Below are 19,608 nucleotides of genomic sequence, written 5' to 3'. Positions count from 1 at the left end.
CAAACCCCATCTCATGGCCTCAATACATATTTCCACATGTAAGATTAAAACATACCAGGATTGGAAATAATAATTCCCCTTTACAGCAACACAAAAAAAAAAAGATAGTTTAAATTATTTGAAAATATTTAAATGCCTTTAAATGCCCTCAGCCCTCAAGCAACTTAAGACAGGAACTGCAAATTAATACAGGAACAGAGGTAATCACTCAAATTTAAATCATCTTTTGTAACATTATTCCAGAAACGGCAACATTTGAAAGGGAAAAAGCTCCAGTAATGCTAAGGGGAGAAGGGAGTGCTAGGGTTTTAACTTTAAAATATGGACATTTTGCAATAGAGTGAGACTCTATTGTCCCAGACTGTACTCTGAACTTTCAAAGTAACTTGCATCTAAACTGTCTTTCAGAAATAATGGGCAAACCATACAACTAAGATATCACACCAAGAGATGTGGTTATCCCATGACAACAAAGCAGAAAAGGCCTGGGAGATCCAAACCTTATTTTAAATGTAGAACAGGCTTCCAAAACATTTATGATGCTGAGTTCATTCAAGGAAATCTTGAAATCTTACATTTTAATCTAATCTCTTTACCAAATATTTTTATGAAGGAGAGAATAGAAGTACAAAAAAAGTTCATAAAGATACATGAGGCCTTATATCACACTGTAATTAAGGTTTCTGTAATTGAGGAACAATTCAGGTTATCTAAACCCGTTTTTAAAGTTATTTGTTGGATCATAAAGCTCAGTCAAATGCATTCCCAGGTGAGTCTTGAACCTGTTCTGTACATTCAAATTAGATTCAGAACAGCAACTATTTTTGTATCCTTCTCAAATAAAGGGGAGATAACAGCTGGTGACTATGTATCGATGAATCCACTATCATATATTATCACTGACCCTTTTTGACAAATTAATAAATAGGCCAAGATGATGTTAGAGTTTAAATATTGCTGAAACACTTGAAATTTACAGGTAACTGCCAATATAAAGGAAAGCACTCGAGTAAGTGAGGGGTATAAAGTATACTGAAAGTAGGTGCTTCCATACAGGTGTGGTTCCTGAGTTAATTAAAGCAATAACATCCCAGCCCACTAACAGGCGAGTATGAAAATGGGCAGCCTCAGGTTTGAATACTTAACTTTGACTCACAAATAACTGAGCACGCCAGACATTTCTTAAAATGTGTCAATGATGCAAGGACAAGGGACAGAAACCAGGACCCTGTTCCACAAAGCAGGATTACTTGGTTCTTGATTAGGTCATTATGCCAAAATACAAGTACAGGAAAAGACACGTCCCCAGACATTTGCATAAAGAGTTAGGAAATATGCTTCTTATTTTCTTTTTTCAAATAAGGACATCAAACAGCCTTCTTTTCTCTTTTAATTCTTCAAACCAATCACTTGCCGTATTTATTTTGGAGCCAAAATTACACATCAACCACACTGATGTAAAAGGGCAGAATACACCTGCTACCCCCCTTCCCCCAACTCCCACCACCTCCTTCATCAAGAGAATCACTGTTAATAAAGTATTTCCAAAAGAACCTCAACTTCAGTAACTATATATAAAGGACAAATGGGTAAAAACAATCGTCCATCAGTATTATTGAAGAATATTTATCTATGGTCAAGTCTTTACAAATTTACAAAAATATACTTTGCAGTTTGTACACCTTTAAAAATATAATTTATTCATGTAACAGCTAATATAATTCCCTTAATGAAAGTTTAACAAGTACAAATTATACTTTCTACACAGATGATTGTTTCCAAAAGAGTTATGATTTTGCATAAGAATAACAAACATTCCCCTTCCATACCCTTCACCATCAAATCCACTGAGATTTAAATACTGCATTATTTAACATACACATAGATTCACACTGCTTGCGGGAATGTATATGAATCTGATTGACTGGCTACGGTTGTGAAGGTCTCCAATACCTGTAACTGGCAGTAGATTTTCTAATTATTATTATTATATTTATTAGTTATTAGTCATTATTATTATTTAGTACATTCTACCATCACCAAAATAATACCACAACTTAAACTGAATTTAAAATCTGCATGAATTGCAGTTCCTGTGCATGCATTTGAAGCAGCTTTTAAACACTTTCCCTGAAACGCATGTCCTACTTTACATACTTAGCATTGTGACTCATAACCGGTCCAGACAGCAGATTACAACTTTCTTGCTACTAGACAGATGTTGTACTGCTGTCATAGCAGCATAGGGGCGACATAGCTCAGCAGGTAAGAGCGGTTGTCTGCCAGTCAGAGGGTTGCCGGTTCGATCCCCTGCCCTGGGCGTGTTGTCCCCGAGCAAGATACCTAACCCCTAATTGCTCCCAATGAGCTGATTGGTACCTTGCATGGCAGCCTTTCACCGTTGGCATGTGAGTGTATGTGTGAATGGGTGGATGAGAGGCATCAATTGTAAAGCGCTTTGGATATTCATAATGCATGCCGCAACGTTTTGTTTCAGACTTACTGTACCTTGACCCTGTCTTACAAAACTAAGAAAAAAAAATAAAGGACCTGTAAAATGTCATCACACACGTTGTCATGTCCATGCTCTGGAGGCATTATAGCATAGAGTTGAAGAGTTATCTATCAGAATTATCAAAAAAAATAAATACATTAAAATGCACTTTAAATCCTGGCATTTGGGGGCATGTAGGTGGTGATTTTTGGGTAAAAGACCGCTGCAGTGATGATGATGAAGAAGAAGATGATGATGATGATGACTGGCTCAACCATCAAACTGCTGCAACATCAGCTTGCGGCTGAGCTCGTAGGCCAGGAAGAGCGCTCCGTTCGCAGGAAAGGTGCGGATCATGGTGGGGGTGAGGCCCGAATACAGAGCAGCGAATCCTGTGGGGCGGAACATGGAGCTGAGAACACTGACCAATGGCAGCGTGGTGTGGTGGTGAGGGCATCTGACCAGAAGGTTGCATGTTTGAGTCCCAGTTTGAGCACTACAGTTGCAAACCTGAGCAACATTATTCCAGTGAGAATACTGCTGTGTGGCTAATATGTATAAATACCAGATGCATCCTTTCTCTTTAATAAGATCATCTGATAATTGTAGAAATAAGCTAGTTTAACCTATTTATATACTGATACATTGACATTTTTGAAGACTTTACTAAAAAGAAAACAGTACTCACTCCTGACTCATTCAAAAGAGTCAAAAGGTAGGTAGTTTTGCTTCCACCTTTAAAATCAGTAATTAATGAAAGTACAATTTAAGTGCTTGGCAGACACTTTTAGCCAAAGACACTTAGATAAAGAGGAGTTAAATGTGTAATCAATTGCTTTAACTCAATTATGGAACTGGGTAACAATGTGAACCTGCACACTGTGTGGCTCTCAAAAAGCAAGAGCGAGTACCATCACCGTTCTGTCGTCTGTGGCCAATTAATAAGCAGGTTTGTGGGTATATTCACTACAGGGAGACCACATGTCAGGATAGTGCTGATTTTATGAGGATGAAGGTACTGTCGCAGTTTGTCCCGATAATGTACCCAGAGTTTTCACGTGAAAGCCCCCCACCCCAACAGTCCGCAATCACAGTCGCACAACAACCCCCTTGGTCTGCAATCAAAATCTCAAACCCACCCCCACCACCACCAATTTCCAACCCCATAAATGTGGTTGTTCTGATGCTATCCCCTTATCATCTGGTCACCCTAATTCCCTCTGCGCTGCGCTGTAGCCCCTCTGAATGGGAGATTTAGGGCAGCCTCTCACCTTCGGTGCGCACAATACCCATGAAGGTCTTGAGGAAGCCCTGCTGTCGCCCCGTCAGGGAATGGACCTGGATTCTGGACTTGACACAGTCTATGGGGTACACCACCAGCCACAGGCAGGCACCGCCAAACCCCCCGCTGAACATGACTGGGACCACTCCTGTGAGAGACAAACCACATTAGTCACAGACAGACGCGTCATGTGTAGATTGAGCAGACTGGGCACCTGGTTGACCAGCAGGGGTAGCTGATGAGAAATAAGAAACTGGGTTAATTCCGATCGCTTATTTTATCCGTCCTCGTCTCCTCGGTCCTTCTGTGAAATCTATTGAGGTCTGCCATCTTTAAGGACATTCCAATCCGTTAAGGAGGAAGTAGCGAGGAGCTAGGAGGCTCCAGGAGGATGCTTCAGCAAGGATACATGAGTGCAGCCTTTGCAGAAGTCTTTTGTCCGAAGGCATGACGTTTAAACGATCCACCTCTGAACCACATCTACAATGTCTTTAAATGACATGGCTTCAAACTGAAGCTTGACTGAGCAAGGACATTCCATTTGCCTGATGTATGTTGTCTCGAGTCCTCATGTCTCATCCTTGAATCTCTTCCTCATAGTTGGGTGGAGCTAAGGAGCAAGGAAAGGATGCAAGGAAGAGATCCAAGGATTGAAAATAAGCGATTGGAATGAACCCATTGTCATCACAGACAACTGAATCCCTCCTTCCCTGCATAACGCTACGGTCAATTGTGTGTTGCTTTGCAGGGCTGCTGGCCACAGTCAGCACTAGAACAATCTGGATTTGAAACCAGTCCTCAACAGGTGCCTTAACAGGATGACCCACCCAGCACCACTCAAACCAAGCCCCTATTAATCACAAAGCAGTGTGAGGTGGCCCTTGGCAATAGCTGTGAGTGAGTGAAGGTTGAAGTACCGATGTCCTCCTTGTCTCTCCCCATGTAGCGGGCGAAGACGCTCCGGCTGAGCTCGTAGCCCCCAAAAAAGCAGAAGTACCCAGGTACCTCCCTCACGATGGTGGTGGTCAGACCCTGGTAGAATCCCAGAGGACCGTCATTCCGTATGACCGTCTTAACCACCGACCACACAGTACTGTGGAGAAAGGGAGAGAACAGTTTTACAGTCCCGTGTCAGGCTCTTCTCTGCTCTGGCCAGCTGACTGCTACTTACAGTTTGTGTCGACTAAGCACTGATGACTTGGGCATCATCTGAACTTGTAGCCTAAACCTGTGTGAATGCACATTTGTAAGTCAAGATACGAGCGTCTACCAAATGTCGCTATTTAATTTAGTGCTAAAGCAGCTCTTTATATGCATGCATATAAATCAAGGCACAATCTACATAATTTAGACTTATACAGTCTACATAAATACATGGGTGATGTGTGCACCAATTACAGCCAAGAGAATGGTTAACGCTGTTCACTTCACAAACAAACACAGTGCATAAGGTCATAAAGATGTCTCTGGAGACCAGTGGGGGTCAGATGGTTTAGGAAGGGCACCCTTGTTTCCTTCTTCTCCACCCATCAGTTTTGGGGGGAAAACTCACTTCTGCCCCCTGGCGACCCTGCCCGACGCCTCCATCTCGTGCATGGCCTGCAGCCGGCATTTCACCAGCTCCGTGGGGCAGAGGACCAGCGAGGAGAAGATGGAGGCCAGAGACCCCGAGCAGGCTTTCTGCACATCGCTGTCAGGACAGACGCAGAACGGACAAGTTAGGGAGTCGCCAAGAAAGGCTTCATCCAAGGCAAACGAAGGTCTATGGTTCTACCCAAGAGTCCACTCTTAAGGGCAACAAATAAAGTAAATGACTTCATACAGTTGCTTCAATACAATGGCTTGCAGTAGGTTGAGGGAATGGATATGTACATGTCCTACACACGTACCCTTCTGAGGAACAGCAAGCGAACATCAGAAAAAAACACAGATGTTGCCAAAATGCACTTTCAAACGACCGTGGGCGGAGCCTGGGGCCAGGGACTGGCTTACCTGAGCGCCGCCTCTCTGTCCAGCCCACAGACCCGGCTGACCACCCTCTGGCAGAAGCCGTAGCTCATGAAGAGCACCGAGTTCTCGGCGATGTTGGCGACCAGCGCCGGGCTGGTGCCCTGGTACAGGCCGCGCAGGCCCACCTGCCGGTAGATGGACACGAAGCAGTCGAGGAAACCCCGGTACATGGTGGGGAAGGTCTGCATCTTCACCTTGGCTGTGTCAAAGGGCTGGCCACTGATCACACAGGCCGTGCCGCCTGCAGGGGAATGGGAGGGGGAGAGAGAGGGAGGGAGAAGGGAGAGGGGAAGAGAGAGAAAGAGGGGAGAGAGGAAGTCAGAAAGAGGAGAGGGACAGAGGAGGAGGGAGAGAGGGAGAGGAGGAGAGAGAGAGAGGGAGTAATTCAGATTGAGGGAAAGAGAGGTGGGGGGGCATGGATGTATTTTCAGACTGTAAACTATTTTCAGACCTTAAACTGTCTCTACAAAGCTTTCATGATACAGACTCTGCACAGTTTGTTCCTCCAGAACCCCTGACAGGTGACGAAGCGGTCCTGAGATGTAATCATGTCCAACTTTTCATATCGCCAATCATTCTTCCAAGTGTAATCTTAAGTCACCAGTAACTTCACCTGACAGATAAGAAACACACATACAGGGACAAACGCATAACCTTCACCCCGCCTACAGTGCATGTGGGATTCATTCATTCATGAAATAACACAAGAGTGTGCACTGTGGATGCACTGAAAAGCTGCACACGTGTTGGGATGACCAGAGTGGAAAGTCACACATGCAGCTCATTACATATACTTAAAAAAACAAGCCTCTGAGTAACTGAGGCATCAAACAGTATTACAGTCTTGCGTCACATACTGCTACCTGCTTAAATGTAGGTGCAACAACCTGTGTCTGCAACAAATAAGACAACAACCTGGGCCTTAGCAATTAAGACTTAGCTTAGCCAGCTAACAGCTGACCTTACCGGCAGTAGTTCATAAATGTATGGGGAAATTGAAACCGAGTTCCATAATCTCAATATCAATTTTTTTCAATAACAAGGACAAAGCTTGAGAAATGAGTCTGCAGGCCCAATTAATACATACAAAATGTATGCGTAGACAATCAGACCCCTCAGATCTCTCTTTTTTATGACAGAGGAGAAAAGGGTTTTACAGTGGGAATATGAGGACCATGAAATGTGCTTGTTGTTGGGACAATGAACACCAAAGGTGTTGAGTACATTACCTAGGGCTCCAGCAGTGAGGTCAATGATAGCCTGGACCACTGGATGTGGCGCCATGGCAACTTGGAATTCTGGGTACTTGCCTTGCCTGGGAAAAGGTGACGCGGAAAGGTCATATGCAGAAATTAATTCCAGCGATGGGCCAGACAGTGCTGACAGTCATTAGGATCCACATTCCTGATGGCCAATGTTCTTAGTGATTTTTATCCAGAGTAGTTTTCACAAAAGGTATGCATTGCATAATTACTTATGTATGAAACAATGCAGGCAGATGCTTTTCCTTTTGTTACATTATGTTTCTTGAACATTGCAAAACAATCCGAATGTATTGAGCATTCAAACGATATACACATTTGATCACTGACACTAACGGAAAACCATAGCTTTACTGTTATGAGTCAGTGTTGAGCAGAGACGTAGCCTAGGGGGGAGGGGTTTCAAGTTGTGAGGAAACGACGTCGACACAGAAATGCACGTTAAAAAATGCGCAATATCCGGATTATAGTCAAGTCAGGACAGAAATGTGTTGGTACATAATTTCGAAACTATCCAGAATGAATTCCTAGCTACGCAACGGGTGGTGAATATTGGTCTGCTAAACGCATTCTATATTTTCAGTTACAATTAATATTTAGCCTCGCTATCTCGCCATAAGGAACGTAATCTGATTTCCAACACCTTGTGGTCCAGCTAAGCTTTCAGAAAACTTAATTACGTGATCCGCGGAAAACATGCTGTCCTTTCTGTGAATTAAGACTGCCCGAAGATAAACATATAAATAAAAAATCTATGTTATTTCACACTGTAAACTGCGAATAGCTTTACTAACATACAATGCGCTTACTGTATGTTTGTAAAGCAGTTCACAACTAGCCTATTCACTGGACCCATGTGATGTATGCTACAAACCGGTCTGACTAACCATTGCCCTTAAATGTAAGCTAGGCTAGCAGTTCCGACGGTATAGGCCTGAAAACTGTAGTCTGTATCTACATTGGTGAGATAAATTCAATATTGTGCAATCCCGTGAAAAACCAGGAGATGTACACTGTTGAATGTACGGTTACATGAATGCAGTAGCATTTACACGAATAGGCACCAGCTGTACAAGCACCTCGGATGATGAATTACAGATCACCTGGCGCCCCTGTGCCAGGTGAGGGTGCTCTCACGGACCGGCGGAATAAACACCTAGCTACAATAACTACAGCTACAATATTGAAATCGACTACTTTAACCCATCATGTTAAAAGCTATAAGCATTCGTAACATGCCACGAATTCTCCCACTCACCTGTAGTTGTTAAGTAAAAAGATTGGATGAGTGTCACGTCTTTCCAAATGAAATTCGTAAATTAACCGGACAGGCGGTCATATTGAGGGCATGGCAATGGTGGCTGTACAGTTGTCTAAACAGTAAGTGATTAAATACGTAGCCTACTGTAGCTACATTGTTATAATCATTGACTTTTTTTCTCTACATTTTTTTTTTTTTGCAAAGGCGTTGGCGCGATTGGCTAAGATCCGTGTACTTGCTGGCCAATCGTTTTCCGTTTCAGGAACAGAAATAAAAAAACAAGATGCTTATTTGATATTAATTTTAAAAAACAGAGATTGACGAGAAACAAATAGTTATTCATGTTGTTGACAAACAAACATAAAATTATATTGTTCTCGGTTTTAAAGTTTATGGTGTCACGTTCTCATTTCCTTTTCTGAAGGAGTCCAGCGGCTACGGAGCAACCCTGGGGTCAAATGTAGAATTACAGATGTAGAAGTCTGTGGGCACGGGTTAGAGTGGCACGCCCTTTTAACATTTAATAGCTTCGCTTGATAATTCAAGATATTTGCAATTACAAACTGACTAGTAAGAACGATCATTCTTAAAAGTACTAGTGACTAGTAACGCATGCCATGAAACCAGGCACTTTTCATTCAGTTGATTTTTTTAAATCCTGAAAGCAACAATGTGCTTGTACAGTACTGCCCACTACAGGAGGATTTGGTATTGAACATTAGGGTCCATGTAATTATTTGCCTGATTATAAATGTGAAAAATAAGGATACCTCTGTATGTTTGTATCTTGTGGCTTGACATATTTAATATGAGGAAAAAATGATTGCACAGTCTTTAAGAGCAGTGGCTGAATCCAAATGTTTATGAATCTGATTCTGTGGGGTAAGCCCACTCGTTCACTTCAGCAGAGATGGGATTTTGTGCTGCCGTTCCAGCCTGAATCATTCATGTACTTTAATTTTTGAAAACATAGATACATAGTTTAATATGATCCAGTGCTGCACAGTCTTATGCGTAGAATTCTTCAAATTCTAACAACGGCACCATTAGCCCACTTTCTTGCGTTATTTGAGTTGCTTAAAAAATAATTCCAAATTACTTGCGGTGACCTTTCCTTGACTGTATACTGTGCACTTGACACTGATTCTGGAGCAATGCACCACGTGGCTTTGTTCCTGGTTCTTTTCTTGGAAAGGCCTGTGCTTTTAGGAAAAGGATTACTCTCTCAGGCGAGTGAGAACGCCAAAGCTGTCGCAGTAACGGCAGAGAGGAGAGTCATCCCACCGCAGTCCCACCATCACACGTACCTCTCACATTCCTGACGGGGCCCGAGCGCTTATCAATCAACTGCTAATTGACAGAAACCTTAGCCAACCGCACCGAAAATACCCGCAGTCCCTTCCTCTCCCTTTTGCCGTTTGCACTTTGCCCGTGAGTGCGACTGGAGTTCCTCTGGCACTTCTTCTCGTGTGCATCGTATTCCTGGCCGCAAAGGAAGCTGTAAATTTGTTTGGCTGTCAGAAGCGCAGACAGTGTGTCACACATGTCAGGAGTAGATTCCTGTGCACGTCTGAGGACTGATGTGCACTTGAGGTCAACGGGGATCACATGCTCTATCAGAGTCTATTTAACGCTGAACTTTTACTCTGTACTTACCTTGAACAAAAGCAATCTTTGCCCTGTATCAGAGCCAGTTTAACACTGAACCTTTTCACTCTGTACTTACCATGAGGAAAAATAAGTTTTGGAGTGTTATCAAGAATATCCAGTTGCAGGATTAACAGGTAAAGAACTGGAAATGATACAGTAAGTGTAGAACTGATGAATTCAGTGCCTGTACAGTATTACAATTTAATAACGTACCTTTTGCAAGTTGTTACACGTTGCTGATAATACTGTATATGTGCAGTACGGAGTACACATTATACTATATCCAAAGTTTTGGTTAAGGCTTTTTAAAGTAGGTCATAAGAGCAGCCCATTTCGATCTGAAGCTGCAGCCTTCAGGTTAAAAATCCAGTTTTATAAACGCTCTGTACCACTCTATTCCAGCCCCTCATATTGTCTGTTTATTGATAAAAGAGTTTGTGCTTCCAGTATTTGTAAAAAAAAAAAAAATTTAAAAAGGAAATGATTATTATCAACAACAACAACAACAATAGACTGGTGACCTCAGTCTGATTTCTGATTTCCCTGTCACTCTCAGTTTCTCCACTTCTTTTTTTAGCATGACCTAAAAAGCAGGGTCCAGATTCCCTCTCCTGTAATGCTCTCTGTGCTATTCTTTTTTTTATTCTTAATTTAACTCCAGAAGTATGAGAGGTAATGTTTCTGTCTGCTTTCCCCGTGCTACTGCAGTGATGATCTCAGCAGACTCTCTGAATGAATCCTGGAGTTGTATATTATTAAGGAGGATTTGGAATGTTGTAGCTGTAACAGTATTGTAAAGTTCCAGCAGTGATTCACATTCTGCAGCTCAGACCAGGACTCCTCCTTGTTGAAATGTTACTGCACTGTTTTCAAATAACACTCCAGACTGTCCATATAAGACAATACAGTAATATACTGTAAGCATATTGAAAAAGGGGCATATTGGATTGCAGTTTCTCCCCAAATAGCCTCACTGGTCTAATTTCTGGGCTTAATTAGCCCACACCACCTGGAGACCAAGGAGTGGGGAGACAGGTACAACCTCAGAAGAGCTGCTGTTCCCCTAGTGTGGAGTGGTCACCTCTGGCTGCTAGGAGGATGAGCGAGGAGTGTGTCTGCTTGCTGTCCCATGTAGGCTGGGACACGCCTGTCTGCCAGCCCGTCGTCATCCTCCTCCTCCTCCTCTTCATCTTCCTCATCCTGCTCATCCACAGGCCAGAGAGGGATCAGCGGGTGGGATCAGGAGGTGTTTTTCCATCAGTTTTGGGGCCATGTAGCATGGCTGGTGGGGCAGCAGTGTTGGATAAGGATCAGCAGAATCTTGGGTTTTTGTCATCTGTGAAGTATGCGCTCATTTTTTTTTTATTGGTCTAGTAGCAAGCTGTCTGTTTTTAATAATTCGGTGATGGTGCTCTTTTTTCTGTCTGTTCATTTCCTCTTGTTTTCCAGCTGCTGCTGCTTTCATTACAACATTTTTAGTTCTGTGACAGACACAGCCAGTGGTTGGAAAAACACAAGAAAGAGGTAAAGAAAGCTGTCTGTTAAAATCTGTCTCATCCAAGAGCAGTCACAGCGTGGAGAGGGAAAAGTTCAGCGTCAGCTCACCTGGCACCAGCCCGTTGATCTGGTGACTTTCCAGATGTCGAAGTGAAACGAAGCTTCCATGGTGTCCAAGGCAAAACTGCTATGCCAGGAACAAGAAGTTCTGCTCTGCTGGATGGCGCCCTTTTATCTAATGTTACAGCCCCTGAGGGTTCAGAAAACCCCTGATGTCAGCTCAGATTTTGCTATTTGACTTTCTTCCACAATCGTTTGCCGGCCTTATTGCTTGTGTGCGGTGTATTGCCATTCTATAAACATGTGCCCGATTTGCAGAGCGTCTGAGATGTGGATCTTTTTTTTTCGTGTTTTTGTTCTCATTAAGGGGCAAAGTGGTTGAACAATATTGGTCTTGTGACCTGGTTGGAAGTTCTCTGTGGGTTACCTTGGTTACAAGTGGTCTTGTGACCTGGTTGGAGGCTCCGTGTGACTTACTTGTGGTTTTGCGACCTGGTTGAAGATTCTATGTAGGTTACCTTGGTTACAGGTGGGACCCTTCTGGAAAGTGTCCCACCAGTAACTGGAAAGAAAAAAAACTGGTGATATATCAAATGTAAGTAATGACGAAGAGCATTTACCAAGCAAATAAATGCATAAACAGCCAAAACATAAATGCTCATTGTCATTATGTACAGCTAATTTACAGGTCAAGAGGGAAATTAAGCTGATACACTTTCATCACATACAGACTTCATGGTAATGCATTCAATCGAACAGTGTCATGTAAATGTAATGGAAAAAAGGTACTCTGAGGTTTAGACCTATCACATGTTTCAACAAAATGTTATTTCAGCAAAACATTTTCTAAATTGTTACTACTACTAATACTACTATAATAATAATAATAATAATAATAGTTATTTACTTCATTTATTTATTATTTAGTGGCAAAAACAAGCCTTTTTACATGGGTTGACCACAAGGTGTCAGTATTGTCTATGAATTGGTGCTGAACTCAGCAATAGCAAGAGAAGAATGACTGAATGCGTCCGCGGTTTATGAAGTCATTTGTACCCTGGAGTTCAGGAATTGTTCCGGCAGCATAGCTAATTATACACAGCTTGTAGACACTCAGGTGTCAGGAGTAAAAATAGAGAAGGATCATTAGGAACCGTCAGTGTGTGACAATCACATTTGTAGACTGATATTAAGAGCTCTTAGGTAATTGCACAGATTGGGATATTAACTACAGCAGCAGAGATGCTACAATCAAGGGGAGTCTAGCCACCTCCCCTGTTTTTTGCTCACTCTGAGGTCTTGGAGAGTTGTTTTTTTTGGGGGGTGGGGGGGGGTGTAGTCTCTTCTATGACAGCTTTGGGATGATCTCTGAGTAATGGCCTTTTCAAACACCCTGTATTTTGCACGCCTGGCTCGCCTGGAGTGTCGAGCCCTCCCAAAGACAGGCACAGCAAATGACATCTGGGCTTTGAGTGTGGCGGCTATAATTGGGAGATCAAACTTGTTTACTCTTGTGCGTAGACTACCATATTTACACGTAAACACCACTACAGGACAAAAAAAAAAAAAAAAAAGAGATGAGAAAGGTCTGCTTGAGAAACAGGGGATGACAAGTGAAAGAGTGTTTTTTTTTCTTCTCCTTTCCTCTTCTCTGAGAAATACGCATGAAAAAAGGGTTCAATTTGCAACATCTTTTATTTTGTCGCTATTGGCGTGTAGGGGGGTGGGGGGGTGGCCATTATTTGGGGGATAAAATCATTATTAACAGCTAGGTCATTTGAACCCGGGCTTTGTTCGGAAGAAAGGGGAACCTCCACGTTAAAACGCTGATGAAGAGGAATGTGGGATCGAGCTGTGGCCGGCGGCCTGCCGCCCCACACCGTACCCCCACACCGCACAGCACTCCGGCACGGCAGCGACCGGATAGGCCTGGAAAACCCCCGTGCGCGGTCCCACCGATTAGCTTCATCCTGTGTCAATACCAGGGGGCTAAGAATGAAAGTTCACACACTTGTTCGTGCTCCAAAGGACAAGCGAGCGTTTATTTTCCTGCATACAGTGGTTCACGTTTTTTGACCCAATGGTATTTATCGAAAATTGGTTCTGCTTTGTCAGGTGCTGAAAAAAGAATTACAGATCAAAAGGTAAACCACCACGTGGCGGAATAAAATGTTAACTTTATCTTTTGAGGACAAATAAGTTTGTGGATCTTCATTCATTTGGAGCATGAGCTGGCTTACGTGTATGAGATATTTCATTTTTATCTCCTGATATGATATTTTCACTCCGCTATTTACACTAAGACCTTTTGGAGTCTGTCCATTTATTCTCTTCCAATGCAATCAATTTCTAACTGGCAGGCTTTTGGATTTGACTGCAGACATAGGAGAGTGATTGGGATCTTTTCCAAAAAGAAAAGAAAATGTTAAAAAAAAAAACTATATTGCTAGAGCTTTTTTCATTCTCCATACCAAAGATTCAACTTAACATCTTCACTAACTCTATGCAGCTGGTGGTAAAACCTTCCTTTAGTTTTATATATTTAAAAAAATTATTAATTCATTAATTAATTAATAAAGTGACCAAACTTGCCACCCAGCAACCATTTTTCCATTACAATTTATCTGTAACAATGGTTGCCATTATGTTGCACACAGTGTCACCATCTGCAACTGGAAAATGCAGTATACAGTAGTGCTCGTGACCAGATGACGGTCACAGCACTAGTTATGACGTCACAGAAAAGTAAATCATGATCCAACAGATGACCAGGCGATGTGCTGTACTGATTACGATACATAAATACAGCTGTTTAATTTCCTACAATTTAGCAATGGGCTTGCAGATCCTGTATTAGCTAGGGCTCAATAACAGGTTCAAATGATGCCCTGATTAATTCTCCTATTTACTTGACCAACGAAGTAACCATATATGCGCATTTATAGACACAGTCAAAACACTGCAATCACAACTTCCACAAATGATAAACACGCTGGACCTGCCAAACTGCAGTAGATCCCTTTGGTGTAGGCTACCTCCCAGACGCGCATGTCCACACATTCGCCAACTCTCTAAATGTAATAACTATGATCATCAAGATACCCAAGGAAAGGTTTTCCTTACAATTTCTAGATTTCATTAGATTAAATTCTTGGTGGATTACTATTTCCTCAACAGACAATATTTTCTTTTAGCTGCAGGTTTATTAGTCTAAATGTTTTTTTTTAACTTGTAGGTATATGACGCTGAGCTCAGCGCTTTCACATAATGTGCACTTTGATGCATGCACAGTATGCTGTAGCACAAGTTTGACATTCGGTGCGAGCATTTCTTTCGTACTATTCTAGTGTGGGCCCTGCTATGGAATACCGCGATCAGTAAACTGTCCCGACTATAATCCTGTTGGCCACACTGAATTCCTGAACCGTGCCGGGGAAGGACACGGGGTGCAGGACAAAATGTTACCTTTCAATTCAAGCAGCTAGCGCTGTAGTTAGCCAGCTCAGATTTTAGGCACGTATTTTCATTTTCTTACCAAGCACCGAACTCCACCAAAATGAATAGGCTACTGCTACTGAAAATGAAATTAAAGGGGGAAAATGCATTGTTTGCTCTTAGTTGCGTTGGTAATGGTTGGAGTAAAGGTTGATAAAGCGATGCCTGTTTAGCTAGTCATACAAGTGCATATAAAACGACTCCGCTAATAACTTAAAATATAGGCTACATAATAGCCAAAAGTAGGCTACTGTACTTCAGCGTATTTAACAAAGTTGTCCGAAAAACTGTCACGGCGTTCATCAACATGAAATACTTGAATTATTTTCCGTTATTGATGTTGTTTCCGCTAGCCGACATGATCATTACTAGTCTATAACAAATATAAACAACGATTTATTAGAAATGGTCCCTTTCCATACCGCGGCTAGCCTACTGTACTTCCATGCCCCCGTATTTTGTTTATACTCCAGCGAATAATAACCTAGTTGTCAGAAAGCCCCCACCCACAAGTTTTGTAACTCATCAATTTATCGATGTTTTGCTTTTGACTTCACACAAGGCTTTCCAGCCAAACAAGCCTACGCACTTACAGTTTGCTATGTTGCCGCTGTAGAAGCTATTAGGCAAAAAAAGTTTTGGAACAAGACAAAAAAGAAAAGAAATAGTTGACAGCAAAAATAAGAAGAAAAAAAAATGAGCAAAAAAAGAGCGCTGTTTCACTTGTTAAACGACTGTCATTGGCGGTCGCATGGTGTCACTCAAGCACGGGGTGGAATCAGCTGACTTCTGATAGTTCCAGCAACACCACAGCGCAGTCGAGCAGATCTACATTCAACAGGCTACAACTACGAGTGACAGGCATGGTACGAGAAGAATACCAATAAAACTGGATTGTGCGAGAAAAGAAACACAACTAACTGCTTAAAAATAGACTACTGCGAGAAGAAACTCTTGGAACAGGGCTGTTTGTGACATCTTATTAATAATCTACCGGTTCAATCTCTTTTTTGACTCGTTTCGACTGTAGTGTAAGTACTAATGTAGCTCGTCTCTGGAGTGACGAAGTTTGTTGTCGTTCGCTTTTTTGGTTTATTTCCTATCCTTGTTGCGCATGACTAACTCTTCTTCTCGGAGGTCTATGTGAAAGTTGGATTGGTATTATTTTTTTGCTGGTATTATGGCCGAAGCAGCCCAGCAACCTTTGGTGGAGATCGACCCGGATTTCGAGCCACTCTCACGGCCCCGGTCATGTACCTGGCCACTGCCGCGACCGGAGTTCATCAACCCGGCCAACTCGAATACATCCTCGCCGGCCCCTTCCGTCAAGCAGGAGCCGAGTGGCAATGCAGATTTCATCAACAACCTTAGCTTATTAGAAGAGACCGAAGACTACCCGGAGCAGAAACCCCTCGTCTTGTGCAATGATTTCCAGTGCCAAGAGACTTGCATCCACCAACAGGCACAGCAACATCAGCAACAGCATCCGAGTCCCCAGCTCCCGCACCAGCAACAGGTGTCCCTGCTCTCCTCCCCTGTCGGCTCTGCCTCCTCAGTGGCCGCGACCGCCGCCGCTCAGCGGAAGACCAGCTCGTCCCGTCGCAATGCCTGGGGAAATATGTCTTACGCCGACCTCATCACAAAAGCGATCGAAAGCTCCCCGGAGAAGCGCCTCACCTTATCACAGATTTACGACTGGATGGTGAAAAGCGTGCCCTATTTCAAGGACAAAGGCGACAGCAACAGCTCCGCAGGCTGGAAGGTATGACCCGAGTTGTAGGCTAAAAGTCTCGTAGGCTGTTCTGCGGGTCGAGTGTTTACTATTGAGCTCGTATAGTGCACCGGTCCATCATAGGCAACAGGTGTTGATTCAGAGTTTTCCAAGTAGGCTATGTTTCACATTGCCTACCACCATACCATCATTATACGTTCTACCGTATGTTATTGTCTTTCAGATGGTTGCACATGCATATAGGTAGGCTAGCCTACACTGAAAGCGAAACATCGACATGTATTACCCAACACTGATTTCGCTACAGACTGTAGCGTCGACCCGGATCGTCGTGATTTGCACCGTTCCAACTTTGAGCTGAGCGCGCGATGTTTGGGCGCTTAACCTGTTCCGGCACGGATGAATTTAGCTTACTTTGCTGTGTAAATAGGCCACCTTAAATACAGAAACGCCATATTTTATAGTATACAGAGCATTGCAATCGTAATGTAAAGACAATTTAAAACATTATTGTTGGGTTTCTGTTCTTTTCTAAAGCTGAGGGAGGGACATAAATGACGAGAGTCAACTTGGCGATATGAAATAGGCGCGTTCACTTTTAGAACTTCGTTGCGTGTAATCAGAAATAGCAGGCTCTAGCTAGTGCATAACGCTCGTAGTTGTTGGTTGATGAGTGTATGCCGCTGCTTAAAAGTAGTGATTACCAACCTATTGTAATCATTATGCATATAATATAATTTCTTTCGGTAAAAGTGAGCTAATTAAAATTTTTTTGTATGAATCGTTTTTTCTTCAGGAAATACGTCTGTGCATGCTTTTGAGTTGGAGGGTTACGCTGTGATGCGTATGATGCGTTTTTTCGTATAGGCTAGAAATTAACGGCTAAATAAATTGCACTAATAAGAACAGGACTATAGTGCGTGTGTGTTAGAATAAAAATGTGTCGTGATATAAAGCATAGCTTTGAAGAGTAGCCGCTGGTATGCCTTATGACTATTCTCAGCGAAGAGAAGGTGGGTTTGGGACAGAGCAGTATTGCATGTGGCTTTTCTATAGGAATACGTCTCCCGAGTTTGGACTGAAATGAACTGCCGTACGCTACTTGTATGCTGTACATGTATTTCAGAGTTGGGGGACAGTGTAATTAAGACCAGTTCAGGAAATTAACTGACATTCAACTAATTAATTGAAAAAAATGCACAAAAAAAAAACTATCATAAAACAGATTTTCTTCCAATTTATGAATTGAATTTCAAGCATTTTCCTGAAATCAGCATTCTAGAAACTAGATTTATTTCTGTTACCAGTTGTGATTGTTACATCAGCAATAGAATGTTCGGTTTAGAACATTCTAATCACATATTTGTGATCTTATGCCTTCAAGGGGTAAATGGACACCAACTCTGACATGCATGCACAAGAGTATGTAACATAGTGATCAATACCATACAGGGAGTCGTGTCCCTCTCTGCATTGGTGAACCCCGCATTAATGTGTGTTCCCATACAGTGAGCTATTCCTGCATTCACAATCGTCTTTTTGAAGACGTCTCAGGTTTACTGAAGCCTTTTTTTCAGAGCCTCTCGCTGCATTATGTTTATTCAAAATGACGTTGAGGTGCTAATTTGCAGTCTGCTGACAATGCTCTCCAGGCGCTTGTAATTACTATAATAAAGAGGCAATTTATTCTTACACAAACGCATATTTAGAGGGAGAATGATGTTATTGGAGTGCTTATCGTGGCTTTTAAGTGGCAGTAGAGCAGGCCCATATCAGGTATGCCTCCGTACACCTAACATTTGGTGAACTGCACCTCTCCGTGTGACCACCGTTGTTATGGCCACAGCCGACCAGGCCAATCACAGACACGCATTAACCATCCATTGGGAACCACAGATCTATTTGCATGGATGGTGGTTATGTTTTTCTCCCCCCACATAATTCAAGACGTGCATGTAGTACGGTGGAGTCTAAACTCCTTCTGTAATTGCAGGTCTCCTTCCTGCGTACAACTGCAAATCCGCCCGATTATGCAGCTTAAAAATTTTTTTTTACGTGATTTTCTAAAAACCTTCCATCGTAGCTGGCAGACCGGCAGGTAGTGGGCTCAGAGTTTACCGTTCTGTCGAATTCAGGCGGGCCAGGAGTGACAGCCGCTGCTGGGAACGGTGAATGGAGCAGGAGAAAGAAAGAAAGAAGAAGAAGAATACAAAAAAATTAAACGTATTGTCCGCGGTTCATCCTGAGGAGCGAGGACCCGGTTCCAATTATGGGAGCCGCGCGGCCGTCAATGAGCTCCAGTGTCCCCGTCCTGAATGGAGAGGGGGTCAGGCTGCTCGCGGTAATTACCCGCGAAGTGTACCGGCCCGCAGCCATGGCAACGGGCGATCGGCTGACTTCTTCCCCCGAGGCGTGCGGTTTTTTTAGCCGGAGGGTTCGGCCGTGACCCGAGACGACCCGCGGGGGATCGGGAGGCGTCGCGCGTTTCGGGCCGCTACGCCGCCGCCGCGCTGTGCGGGTCGCGGCGGAAACGGGCTCCGCGCCGGCCGCGGGTCTACGGCGGCTCACGTGTGTGGGAACGCAGAAGTGCGCCGGAGCCTGGCTCGCCGCGCGCGACCGTGTGGAATTTAGTGGAGTTTTTGCTGTGGTTTCGCTGGCCGGCTTTCAAGGAATTCCCCCGACCGGTGGAATCTCTCGAGCGTGTAATTTGAGATCGCGTGAAAGTTGGTTCCACGCAGCACGTCCAGTTGGCCTAAATGCTGAAATTATCCCCAAAAAAGAATTATACACTGTTGACAACCTTAACAGTATGTTAAGAAAAACTGCAGCGTAAGAACTGTATTTCATGACCTCGAAGTGAGAGAT

At 43.2% G+C, this 19,608-nt stretch overlaps 2 protein-coding genes and 1 long non-coding RNA gene across 3 annotated transcripts in view; 1 reads left to right on the top strand and 2 right to left on the bottom strand.

Moving 5' to 3' along the window:
* Nucleotides 1-1,344: 1,344 nt before the first annotated feature.
* On the bottom strand, nt 1,345-8,558 carry slc25a15a (solute carrier family 25 member 15a). Its single transcript, XM_064301747.1, has 7 exons — nt 8,307-8,558; nt 7,016-7,101; nt 5,769-6,027; nt 5,329-5,466; nt 4,694-4,869; nt 3,766-3,924; nt 1,345-2,886 (listed from the first exon to the last, which is right to left on the bottom strand). Exons 2-7 carry the CDS (start codon nt 7,068-7,070, stop codon nt 2,765-2,767), a joined length of 909 nt encoding a protein of 302 aa, XP_064157817.1. The 5' UTR covers nt 7,071-7,101; nt 8,307-8,558; the 3' UTR covers nt 1,345-2,764.
* A 1,705-nt stretch (nt 8,559-10,263) lies between these two features.
* Nucleotides 10,264-15,680, bottom strand: LOC135235853 (uncharacterized). Its single transcript, XR_010324446.1, has 3 exons — nt 15,605-15,680; nt 11,565-12,078; nt 10,264-11,241 (listed from the first exon to the last, which is right to left on the bottom strand). It is a non-coding gene; the product is annotated as an uncharacterized LOC135235853 (long non-coding RNA).
* A 147-nt stretch (nt 15,681-15,827) lies between these two features.
* The window catches only part of foxo1a (forkhead box O1 a), a 44,889-nt gene continuing 41,108 nt past the window's right edge, over nt 15,828-19,608 (top strand). Inside the window, exon 1 of the mRNA XM_064301743.1 lies at nt 15,828-16,773. Coding sequence (XP_064157813.1) covers nt 16,192-16,773 — 582 coding nt within the window. The 5' untranslated portion in view covers nt 15,828-16,191. The remainder of the gene's footprint in view (nt 16,774-19,608) is intronic.

The sequence above is a fragment of the Anguilla rostrata genome, chromosome 12 (assembly GCF_018555375.3).
Source record: "Anguilla rostrata isolate EN2019 chromosome 12, ASM1855537v3, whole genome shotgun sequence".
Taxonomy (NCBI): Eukaryota; Metazoa; Chordata; class Actinopteri; order Anguilliformes; family Anguillidae; genus Anguilla; species Anguilla rostrata.
Note: the sequence above shows the minus strand (reverse complement) of the source record. Positions and strands in the feature narration are given on the sequence as shown.